This window comes from Myotis daubentonii, chromosome 6, assembly GCF_963259705.1.
Source record: "Myotis daubentonii chromosome 6, mMyoDau2.1, whole genome shotgun sequence".
Lineage (NCBI taxonomy): Eukaryota > Metazoa > Chordata > Mammalia > Chiroptera > Vespertilionidae > Myotis > Myotis daubentonii.
Genome location: NC_081845.1, coordinates 11,010,728 through 11,023,130, shown reverse-complemented (window position 1 = coordinate 11,023,130; position 12,403 = coordinate 11,010,728). Strand labels below are relative to the sequence as shown.

Here is a 12,403-nt window from a genome sequence, read left to right as displayed (position 1 = left end):
CTCCCTCAGTGATGCTTTCACCGGCATCTGCAAGAGGAGCACTCAGGTGGGTGAACCCAGAGGGGAGGGGACATGTTCAGCGGGTACGTGGCTGAAGTTAGGGGCTAAGGTGTGAGTGTCAGGAAATGAGCACGGGGAGAGCAAAGGCTCCTGGTCAAATAGAGCTGCTCAGTGTGGCAAAGCTAATAAAGGCACTTCAAATGCACCCCCATGCCAGGCGATGTGGCCTTTATCCAGGTCAACTGTAAATCGACACACGTTACGTCAACACTACGGATCAACAGTTCTCCACCCTGTTGGTGATTCACAACTACAGGTGATGGTTCTTAAAACCACCCAGAAATTCCAAGCCTTTGGACAGAGTGGGATTCCTGAAGCCCGCAGATGACTGAACACTCCTCCTTTACCTGCTTTATAGATTTTTATTCAATCATTCCAAAATATCAACGCACATGTACTGAGTCATTCTGAAGTGCAACATACTAAGGACCATAAAACACACACACACACACATGATCCTGCCTGCAAGAAACCAGTGCCATGGGATTAACGGATGTAAAGAGCTTAGAGCTGTGCCTGGCATACAAGTAAATTCAACTTAGGTATTGCTCTTCTTATCAGTCACGTAGCGGTTTTAAAAAAGGGCCCTGACTTATAGCATTCGCCCATTTTCAAGGTATACATCCTCCCACCTTGGTCAGTTTCAGTGGACCAAAGTAAATCATACTTCTGCCCTAGGAACTGTTGCCCCTGCCCGATCGTGCACAATTTGTCCTTCCCTCCCCCCTTTTCTTCCGTAACCCTCTCTCAAACTTGACTACCGGCTGGGCTCTACCAGCCCGTGCCCACTGCACCCACCGGATGGGACCTGGGGATGCTAGACTTGCCTCTGGTCAAGGCACTTTATCCCGTTTTGGACAGCGCTTCTCACCCCCGTGGCAATACTGACGACTAACATGCTTCCAATGAGGTCAGGCTCCTTCCTAAGACAAGGAGCCCTTTCTCAGGCTGCCAACACGGGCACCCATAGCTGTTTCTTCCCTCCCAGAGGAGACACTTCTGTAACAGGAGACAATGGGGTCAACGTGCAGGGAGAAGCAGAGAACACTGGTGCTGAGGAAAGCAGGGGACCCTTTGCCTCCGAAACCCCTCGCCACAGGGGACCCCAACCAACCTTTCAGCACTCAGCTCACTGGAAGGCCACTGAAGGCCTGAGTGTTACCTGTGTATCCCCAACTCCACTACAGTGTTCAGCCCACGGCAGGCCCTTCATGGAAGATTTCTAAACCCAACAGGCTCCAAAGCACACTAGGTGACTGTTCCCAACCTTTAAGCATCACATACGTGTAGTAAACAATCCTTGTCTTCAAGGATCTTATATTCTAAACTCTTACGCTCGCACATGCATCATTTTGGCTCTAACATGACAGTGGTTTTTAACAATATTTCTCCCATATGAAGGTGACTACAGAGGAGATGCAGAAAATATGAGCCAGGAGGGGATTTTAAAGACACAGAGGGAAGAAAAATATGAACCAAAGACCTAGAGGCCTAGCTGGTGAGGCTCAGAGATTGAGCCTCGACCTATGAACCAGGAGGTTACTGTTCAATTCCCCATTAGGGCACATGCCCGGGTTACGGGCTTGATCCCCGTGGGGGGTGTACAGGAGGCAGCCGATCATTGATGTTTCTATCTCTCTCTCTCTCTATAAAATCAATAAAAATATATATTAAAAAAAAGAAGAAGACCTAGAGGAAGTAGTGGACAAAGAATCAAGTAGTAAAGAAAAGCTTTCTTAACTCTCAATATAAGTAAGGGAACATCTATACAGAGGGAAAGCAGAGAAGTGTAGTAGAGGAACAGCACACTATTTTTGTTTAGCATCTGTGCATAGAAAACTCAAGTGATTCCAGCTCCTTTCCGACCTCTGACGGGTACCTGCATTGCTTATTGGGACACTTACCTCACCACAGTGTGGGGCCTGGACGATGTCTGCACCAATGGCCTCGAGCTCTACTCATAACTGGGTGAGGCTTTAAAGTGCTTTGGGTGGTAACCATAAAAGCAACGCTTGTACTTGCCGGACAAGTGGAGTTTACCTGAATGCCAGCACTGCTCTAAGCATTATACATCTATCACCTTCTCATCTTTGTAACAACCTCGTGAAGTACATCCAGTTATTGGTCCCATTTTACAGATGGGGAAACTGAGAATAGACACAGATTAAGACGCAGAACTAGTAACAGAGGAGCTGGCAGACTGGCTGCAGAGTCCGTGCTTGGAAACACTGTGCTCTTAACTAATTTTTTTTCTGTTTGGGTGTGTAGATCTTTGACCAAAGAACAAAAAACACCAAAAAAAATATATATATATATCTGCTAGTTTTTCACAATGTTTTGTGAAAATCAAAGGAATTGGGGGGCATTAGGGTACAGGTGTGGAGTCACACATACTCCACTTCCCCCTCCCTTCCAAAGCACAGTGAGGACCACACTTCGCTGGCTGTCGTTAGGATTAAACTTATTCAAGGTGCATGGAGCACGTAGTAGGTGTGCGATGGTTACTTTCTTCTCTTGGTGGAAAGCAAAATTAGGGCTAAGATACCTTAGTGACTTGTTGGCTAATGTTCCTTCCAATGCGCAATCTGTCCCTGACGGCGGTGCTAAAAACTGACAGGTGGTCGCGTGGACGTGCGAAAAGAAAAATGCTGCCGAGGAAGATCCAAGCCCTTAACCGGGTGGCGGCGGCGGTGGCGGCGCGCTGCTGGTGCCCAAAATGACTTGCAGACAAGTCCCAAGGCCTGGGATCTGCAGAGGACACCCCAGTTCCTCTAGCCCCGCCCTTCCTCTGCCCTAGGAACTGTTTCCCCTGCCCGATCGCGCACCGTTTGTCCTTCCTTCCCCCCCTTTTCTTCCGGAACCCTCTCTCTAACTTGACTACCGGCAGCCGTGCCCACCGCCCCGGAGGGACCCGGGGATGCTTCCGCGCAAAGGCGCGGCGACGGCAGGGCCCCGGCGCTCGCCGCCCGCGCGGGGAGGAAACTCCAGCCCCGGCAGCTATGGAGGCGGCGCTCCGTGCGCCCCGACCCCTCGCGCCACTCACCGGGGCGCTCTCGGGCAGGTTGTAGCGACACAGAGTGTGGTCCAGGTCGAAGCCGACCACGTCGCAGGCGGCCAGGGAGAAGTGCTGAGCCATGGCTGCGCGGGAAGGACCGCAGGGCGCCTCGGTGCCGGAGAGCTCGCCGGCCAGACGCTGCGGGACGGGACCTGGCAGGACGCGGCGGGGCGGGGGGAGCGCGGCGGGGCGGGGCTGCGTCCGCCCCGGGACGCGGCGAGGCGGCCCGTAGCCCTTCCCGCGCCCGCAAGCACCGCCCCGCCGCGCTCCCCCCGCCCCGGCCGCGCCTCCCCCCGCCCCGGCCCGCCCCTCTCCGCCCCGGCCGCGCTCCCCCCGCCCCGGCCGCGCCTCCCCCCGCCCGCCCCGCCCCTCCCCGCCCGGGCCGCGCTCCCCCCGCCCCGCCCCGCCCCTCGCGCGTCCGGCCTCCCCTGCGTCCCGGCGGCCGGTGTGCGGTCTGTCGCTGCTCATCCCGCAAGCCCGCTCCTGCCCCCAGGATGCCCGAGGGCAGGATGGGACCTGGGGCTGTGCCGCGGCTGCAGGAACGGAGGGCGCAGGTGAGCCCCCGTGGGCACGTAGCCCTGCCATCAAGTGACCTGGGGCTCCCCTTCCTTTTGAAGGCGCCAGGGAAACAGATTGTAAAGTTAGACTTGAACCAATAGTAGGAGAATATGGAGACGATATTATTTACTTAGGTTCCTCAGAGGATACTAGTATTAGCCTAGGATTTGGAAGATCTTTTTTTGATCTTTGACCATGGGTTGAACCAGAAACTTCATATGCCATAGTAAGTTCCTAAGTAAAAAACACGCCAAAAACTAACCAATCCCATTACAAAATGAGCAAAGGACCTGAATAGACATTTCTCCAAAGAGGACAAATGGCCAACAGACTTACGAAAAGATGCTCTCCATTACTAATCACCAAGGGAATGCAAATTAAAAACCATAATGAGCTGTCACCACACACCGGTCAGAATGCCTATCGTCAACAAATCAACCAACAACAAATGCTAGTGAGGAAAGGTGTATAAAAGAACCCTCATGCCCTGTTGGTGGGAATGGAAACTGATGCAGCCAATATGGAAAACAGTATAGAGATTCCTCAAAAACTTGAAAATAGAGGTGCCATTCACCCAGCAATTCCACCTTTAGATATTTATATGAGGAAATCAAAAGCACTAGTTTGAAAAGTATAAGCACCCCTATGTTCATTGCAGCATTACTTTCCAATAGCTAACTTAGGGGTCCATCAATATGTTCCTGGAGAGCAACCCCAATCAGAGGGGGCTCTCCCCTCCTTGGCTCTTGTCCCACTCAGGAGAAAAAATTCAGATGAGTGACAGAAAACAGTGTTTAAGCAAAGTTAGCGAATCTATTAAGGAAGCAAAGCAAGAGAATTTGTTAAGAATACACTTGGCAGAAAGCACAAGCCGGCAACTCAGGTAGGCTGAAAGTGCTTTCTGGTGAGGGTTCAAGGGTTTTATACTTCTTCCCCCTACAGGTTGCAAGGTTCCCCTACCAGATGGACTAGATTTCAAGGTCCCCTTTTTATTTTGTTGTGGCTTTCCCCAGAATTTATGAAAACATCTGACAATTTTACCTTGGCAAGTCCCAAGACTGCTGACTTCTTTTTTCAGTGGGTAAGATAAACTCCTCATTTTTTCCCTCCTCCTTTTCTTCCTCCTGCCTTAACAGCTATCTGCCCTGCCTAACAGATAGATGAATGTATAAAGAAGATGTGATATACTGCCGGAAGCCAATTCCAGCATGTCATAATTTCAAGAGTGTCATCAAAAGGTTGATGGAACTTGGGGACTCAACAAGGGCTGAGTCACATATGTTGTCGCCTGTTGGGAATGGTGCCGGGGTCCAACCCCAGCAGGTCCAGGGGTTCCCAAAGGTGTGGACGGAGTCGGCGAAGAAGGAATGACACGGAGTCAGCGTTCAGTTGATCAGCAGCCTAGCCAGGATCTCTAGCCAGGATCTCCAGCCAAGTTCTGTTCAGGTTCTCCAGCGAAGTTCTGGTTAGGATCTCCAGCCAGGTTCTGTCCAGGTTCTCCAGTCAGGTTCAGTCACCAGGTTCTAGTCAGGTTCTCTTGCCATGTTCTATAGTCAGGTTCAGTCCAGGATCTTTTGCCATGTTCTCTCCAGTGAAGTTCTTCTGTCTCCAGGCTCCGTGTAGGTTCTGTCTTCTGAATTCTGTCTCCTGAGTTCTGTCTCTTGCTGTCTTGTTACATCTGTATTTATACCAGTTGATTCAATCCTATCAATCTCTATTACAAAAGTTAGGGCGTTTCTTATCTCCATTCCAGGGAGTAAAGATTATGTAGCTTAAGCATGACTGTTCATAGTTAAAGTGATTAATTACCCGCCTGGCACTTAGTTGAGGGGTTTTATTCCCTCCCTAACTTCAGGGGAAAATCCCTACCTGGGGATTCAACCTTTCTCGGAGAGGTGACCTTGGTTAAAACACAGCGCCAAGAAGGTGAGCAAACATATTAAGAACCGTATGCCATATATGCCAGGTCCCTTGAAACAGCAAGGATGGACTGGCTCCCGGCAGAATGGCTGAGGGCATTTCCCCAAACCTGAAAAGGGATGATTGCTTGGCTGCCAGACAGCTCAGGGCATCTTATCTACATGTTATTGCCTCCTACTGGCCAAACACCTGCAGAGCCGTAGGCAAATTCCCCCAAATCTGACAATGGATTCTGTACCAAACTCTGACCCTTTGAAGTGTATATCTCTGCCTCGCCACAGGACAAGTAGTTTTAATAAAAAGCATGGGGTCCTGAGATGAGGAAATCTTAGATCTTAGATTCCTTTAAACTAGGATCCTCTGAACCCCTAATGCCTTTCAAAATTATATTTCATCTCTGGACTCCTATTTAATCTACCCACAGCCTTCTCCAGATTCCTGAACCCTTCTTAATGCTGGAACAAGAACCCCGGCAATATACTAGTATCTATACCTATACCTATACCCAACCTATACCCGATATGAATTCACTTATATGTAGAATGTAAAACAAAACAAATGAATAAACAAAATAGAAACAGAACCTTCGATATACAGTAGATAACAAGCTAATGGTTGCCAAAGGGGAGGGAGTGTGGAGAAATGTGGAAGGGAGTCGACAGATGTGTTTACTCCAAATCCTTATGATGAAGGCCCAAGCCCTACATTTGGAGAACGGGAGTTTATTGTTCAGTGAGGTCATAAGAGTGGGGTCCTAATTCAGTGTGCCCAGAAGAGACATACTGAAGAGGAAGAGACCCCAGAGATGCACATGCGCAGAGGAGAGACCCTGTGACGACAATCTGAAAGTCAAGAGAGGTTTTCCCAGAAACCAATCCTATTGGCCCCTTAATCTTGGACTTCCGAAACCCAGAAATGTGAGAAAATGATTTTCTGCTGTTTAAGCCACCCAGTCTGTGGTATTCTGTTAGGCAGTTCGAGCAGACTAGTACGGTCAGTAAGGAGATTTGACTCTAGTCAATGTCATTGTGACAAATGTAGCAGATATTCGCTATTTGAAAATCCCTAAATGGCAGAAACTTTGGCTTAAGTTATTTGTTGGTTTTTAAAATTTTGGTACTTTTACTTGTATATAATATTAACACAGTGTTTTTTTGTTTGTTTGTTTTGTTTATTAGTTTTCCATGTACTGAGTTCTTACAACTAGAAAATTATTAAGTAATTTAGAAATTCTCAGAAATAAGAAGTAATGATATATATTGCTAATTTTCTAGAATTCAATTTTATTCTTATAACTGAACTGCATTTTAATAAATATAATTCTATAATTTAGCAACTTTAACTTAGGTCTGCCTCTTACTTAATTTGTTACTTACTTAAACAATAACTTTGTGAACAGGAAGCTTAAGTTTTAGACTCTAAAATTACTTAGTAAATGACCTTTTGTGGATTTATAATAACATATGTTAACACCTATATTGTAATTGTCATTTACCAACCTGTTATTTTGGGACAGTGAAAAATGGTCAGTAGGTTAAAATGTGTGTTTCTAAATATATCAGAGTAAACAATGTAATGTTTAACCTTTTATATAATCTAAGCCAATATACACATCTCTGGGTAATAAAATTTATTTAAGGGCAACAATAAAAGTTATTTAGTAATTTAGAAAAAAGATGAAATACACAAATGCCTAAAAATTAATCTCTACGTCATTTAAATATAAGTCATTTAGGTAAATAGAACCAAAAGCTGATTTGTAATACTGGGCTGCGGCCTTAAGATGGCAGTAGTTCTGCATTAGGAATATTTTTTATTTGATTTCTTCAGTAATCTTAAAATCCTTAAATTTCAAAAAAAAAATACATTATTTTCTTCTTTCCATTCCTGCTCTTGCCACAAGAGAAGAAGCCTACTTCGAAAGTTCGCTGTGTTTTATTTATTTTTTATGGTGATGATGGGACAAAGTCTTTTGGTGGGAAATTTCTTACTAAGGTTGTGTCTGAATAAAGAACTAAATGTTTAAATTATAAAATTATTTCCTCTTGGAGACAGCGCTAAAGTATGAAATGGCTAAATTGTGATTCAAAAGATCTCAGATGATGTAGTAATGGATTGAAATTTAATTAAGACAAATGTTAAGTTTTGGGGTTAGGTTCAAACAATCAACTTAACAGTATGTGATGGAGGATCTTGATTTAACATCTGTTAAGTTAGAAATAAAATGTGGACAAACTTAAGGTAGATTCAGTTAGTTCCAGTTTAAACTCACTATCTTTTTTTTAAAATATATTTTTATTGATTCCAGAGAGGAAGGGAGAGAGAGATAGAAACATCAATAATGAGAGAGAATCGTTGATGGGCTGCCTCCCACATGCCCCCTACAGGGGATCGAGCCCACAACCCGGGCATGTGCCCTTGACCGGAATCGAACCCGGGACCCTTCAGTCCTCAGGCCGACACTCTCTACTGAGCCAAACCAGCTACGGCAAACCCACTATCATCTTGACAGTCCCGTCACCATACTCCCTGTGCCTTGGCTGGCCTTCGGGAGTGTGGGGTTCTAAATTGCACAAGAGCTATGCTGCCAAGGAGTCTTGGAAGAGACCTGTGGTCCTTAGCCAATGGCATCCATACAGTGTCTCTTCCTCAGCTAGGCCATCCCTGTCAGCCTTCGGGTGCCTCTGGCCACACCAGCCACCCTGTCAGCAGCCATCCCTGCAGACTCTGAAACACCTCCCGTTTCAGTGGCAGCAGAAAAGTCTGTAGTTTTGTCCCAAGTCAGCCAGCCTCTCCTGAGCACTCCCAGGAAACCTTCACAGGAAACTCCGCTGCCCAGCCTCAGTGAGGGGGGCCATTGCCATGGGGAGGGAAGGCAGGTGGCTCCCTCAGACCCTCTCTCCATGTAGAGGTGACTCACTGTTCCTTTTCTAGTGAATGTCCCGTGCGGCATAGGGCACTGCAGACTGTCTTCCCTCAGAATTCCAACTGGGAATCAGAACCCAATTTCCTCTGCTGTTGGATTCCCAAGTTCAGGTGGAGGGTCTTTTGTTTATTAAATTGGGGATTTACGGGAGGGAGTCGCAGACTCTGAGCACCAGATCCGGGCGAGTCTTTAGGGACCCAGGCTCAAACGGGAGAAGCGGGACTGTCTGGCTTCGGTCAGAGCGAGTGCAGCTTTCTCTCCCAGCTTTGCAGCGGGTGCTGGGACTCAGAGAGGCAGAGCCCCTGGGGACAGGACTGAGAGCCGCCATAACTGCTCTCTCCGGCCCACCCTGTTGATCCTGTGCGACCCGCCCCGCCCAAGCCCTGCACAGAGGCATTTGCCAGATAGCCTCAGGCAAAGGCTAGATTAGCACCTCCCTAGAGGACAGAAGTTCTCTCACTGCTGACACAGCTGATTCTCATAGCCACTTGACCTGGAGGTCAAACCCTCCCTGGAATTAGCTACAACAATCAAGATTTATCTATAAGACTCCAAACAAAGACCACTAGGGGGTGCACCAAGGAAGCATAACAAAATGCGGAGACAAAGAAACAGGACAAAATTGTCAATGGAAGAAATAGAGTTCAGAACCACACTTTTAAGGTCTCTCAAGAACTGTTTAGAAGCTGCCGATAAACTTAATGAGATCTACACGAAAACTAATAAGACCCTCGATCTTATATTGGGGAACCAACTAGATATTAAGCACACACGGACTGAAATAACGAATATTATACAGACGCCCGACAGCAGACCAGAGGAGCGCAAGAATCAAGTCAATGATTTGAAATGCGAAGAAGCAAAAAACATCCAACCGGAAAAGCAAAATGAAAAAAGAATCCAAAAATGCGAGGATAGTGTAAGGAGCCTCTGGGACAGCTTCAAGCGTACCAACATCAGAATTATAGGGGTGCCAGAAGATGAGAGAGAGCAAGATATTGAAAACCTATTTGAAGAAATAATGACAGAAAACTTCCCCCACCTGGTGAAAGAAATGGACTTACAGGTCCAAGAAGCGCGGAGAACCCCAAACAAAAGGAATCCAAAGAGGACCACACCAAGACACATCATCATTAAAATGCCAAGAGCAAAAGATAAAGAGAGAATCTTAAAAACAGCAAGAGAAAGAAACTCAGTTACCTACAAGGGAATACCCATACGACTGTCAGCTGATTTCTCAACAGAAACTTTGCAGGCCAGAAGGGAGTGGCAAGAAATATTCAAAGTGATGAATACCAAGAACCTACAACCAAGATTACTTTATCCAGCAAAGCTATCATTCAGAATTGAAGGTCAGATAAAGAGCTTCACAGATAAGGAAAAGCTAAAGGAGTTCATCACCACCAAACCAGGATTATATGAAATGCTGAAAGGTATCCTTTAAGAAGAGGAAGAGGAAGAAAAAGGTAAAGATACAAATTATGAACAACAAATATGCATCTATCAACAAGTGAATCTAAGAATCAAGTGAATAAATAATCTGATGAACAGAATGAACTGTTGATTATAATAGAATCAGGGACATAGAAAGGGAATGGACTGACTATTCTTGGGGGGGAAAGGGGTGTGGGAGATGTGGGAAGAGACTGGACAAAAATCGTGCACCTATGGATGAGGACAGTGGATGGGGAGTGAGGGCGGAGGGTGGGGCGGGAACTGGGAGGAGGGGAGTTATGGGGGGGGAAAAAAAGGAACAAATGTAATAATCTGAACAATAAAGATTTAATAAAAAAAAAAAAAAAAAAAAAAAAAATTGGGGATTTAGCTTTGCATTGGGACAGAGCATAGGGGCCTTTCTCAGGGACCCACACAAATGGCCATAAAATGGAAAAGAAAAAAAACCCTGTTACATATCAATGTCCAGAAGTTACCTTTGTCCTTAGGAAATCACTGGAAATGATTTTGTTGTGGTAAGAGAATGCTCTTGGGTCAAGCTTCCTCATCTTCCAGGTTTAGCTGGTTTTATGGTTCTTGTGCTACATTGGTGTGCACTGACATGTTGAGTTCTCATGTCTGCCCCCTTATCTCTATTTGCAAAAATTCATAATTGCTCAAGGTTACTTTAAGTACTACGTTTTCTCAGGGATGGCTTATTCTAAAAGCAGAGTCTGGGACAAAGACTCAACTGCAGGTGGGTTATTTGGAGGGAATCCCAGAAATCAGCAGTGAAGTAGTAGAGAGAGTAAAAACAACAATACAAAAGGCAGCATGAAGGTCCCTGCAATAGGCGGCAGTGGCCATTTCTGTGGGCTGTCCCCTGAAACAGTGGACCTCTCGCAGGACTGTCCGCCAGAAGAAGACAGGCCGAGAACTTATCTGTTGGCTCCTGTTCTCTCGTAGACAGTAACCCACACACTTTCAGGAGCTCCTATAGCCTCCGAAAAGGCCCCCAGGCACAAAGGAGGAAGACCTCGCAGGGCTGTATTGAGGGGGACACTGATAGTGTGAAAATGACCGTGTGAGTTGAGACTGAAATTAGAAGGGAGCAAAGGGGTGTGATCCAGGTTACCAGTACCATCTACTAGAGCAATTCTTCTAAAAGCTTGTTAACTTCAGTGGAAGTAAGAATATATCTGGGGATGGTGTCTTCATCTGTTGGTCATTCTGTCTCCAACCCATTGTTCATCTATATTCTTTTCCTGTTCCATCTGTGATCTACACTGTGTATTCTTTTTTATTTTATTTTTAAAATATATTTTTATTGACTTCAGAGAGGTAGGGAGAGGGAGAGATAGAAACACCAATGATGAGAGAGAATTATTGATGGACTGCCTTCTGCACTCCCCCTCCCCCCACTGGGGATAGAGCCCTCAGCCTGGCATATGCTCTTGACCGGAATCAAACCTGGGACCCTTTAGTCCGCAGGTCGGCGTTCTATCCACTGAGCCAAACCAGCCAGGGATACACTGTATTCTTTAACCTAATGCAAAGTAATAAAACTCAGTGCAACCTACCACATATGTTTTAGTCCAGTGCTTTCCAAACTTGTTCACATCATGGCTCACAGAAAATGGCAATGTTTATTTAACATGCTGGTGCAGACAGAAGAATCTAGCCCAGAAGGTGGGGCTGGCTGGGCTCATGAAGCTCTGAGACTCCGCAAGGCCCACAGGGTAAAGCTGTTCAGTATCTTAGCACAAATATGTTAATTAATGTAGGAAACATTCAAGCCTGTAAAGAATATTTGTGAGTTTATTTGAGCCAAACTGTTGACAATTGTGAGGAAGCAGAATCTCAACTAATTAAGATAATGCTCCGGAGAATGGTGGTTTTTCACTGAGCTTTATAAATTACCATCAAAGGAGACATAAGTGGGTTACGTGAAATCCACTGGTGATAGATTAGGGAGGTGGGAGAAAGCAAAGTGGGGAAACCTCTGGGATTGGCTAAAAAGTAAAAGGCTAGACACATGTTTCTTTTACACAGGTGGGTGCAGGGTAATTAACTGTCAACAATGAACAGATAACAATAACACTGAGTGAATCGGTGGTCTCCACCCTGGTGCCTGACACATTGGTTGTGCCCTGAGGGCTCCAGAAAAAGGGAAGTTACAAGTTACCCTGCCGGTAAAAAGGTTTGTTATCATAGATGCAAAAAGACAACAGGCTCTGTTAAGATCAAAGTTGGTTTTTGTCAGGGAATATACTGGCCTAGGACATGACTATCCACCATAGACTGCTTTTGAATTTAAAGTTTTGATTTCAGAGATTAAAAATGGCAGCAAAGTAAGTGGGTGTTACACAGACACGCTCCCAGGAACAAACTGGAATTACAACTAGTTCCAAAGCTCAGTCCCGAAAGGGGGAGCCTAGCCCCAAAACCCG

The 12,403-nt window shown here is 46.1% G+C and overlaps 1 protein-coding gene across 3 annotated transcripts in view; it reads right to left on the bottom strand.

Moving 5' to 3' along the window:
- Positions 1-3,302, bottom strand: part of NT5DC1 (5'-nucleotidase domain containing 1) — a 106,627-nt gene extending 103,325 nt beyond the window's left edge. For 2 of the 3 annotated variants that reach the window (XM_059700114.1, XM_059700115.1), the window contains exon 1: positions 3,104-3,301. In XM_059700114.1, coding sequence (XP_059556097.1) covers positions 3,104-3,196 — 93 coding nt within the window. In that variant the 5' untranslated portion in view covers positions 3,197-3,301. Of the gene's footprint in view, positions 1-3,103 lie in introns of all 3 variants that reach the window. The other variant, XM_059700116.1, reaches the window with a different exon arrangement.
- Between the last annotated feature and the right edge of the window lie 9,101 nt (positions 3,303-12,403).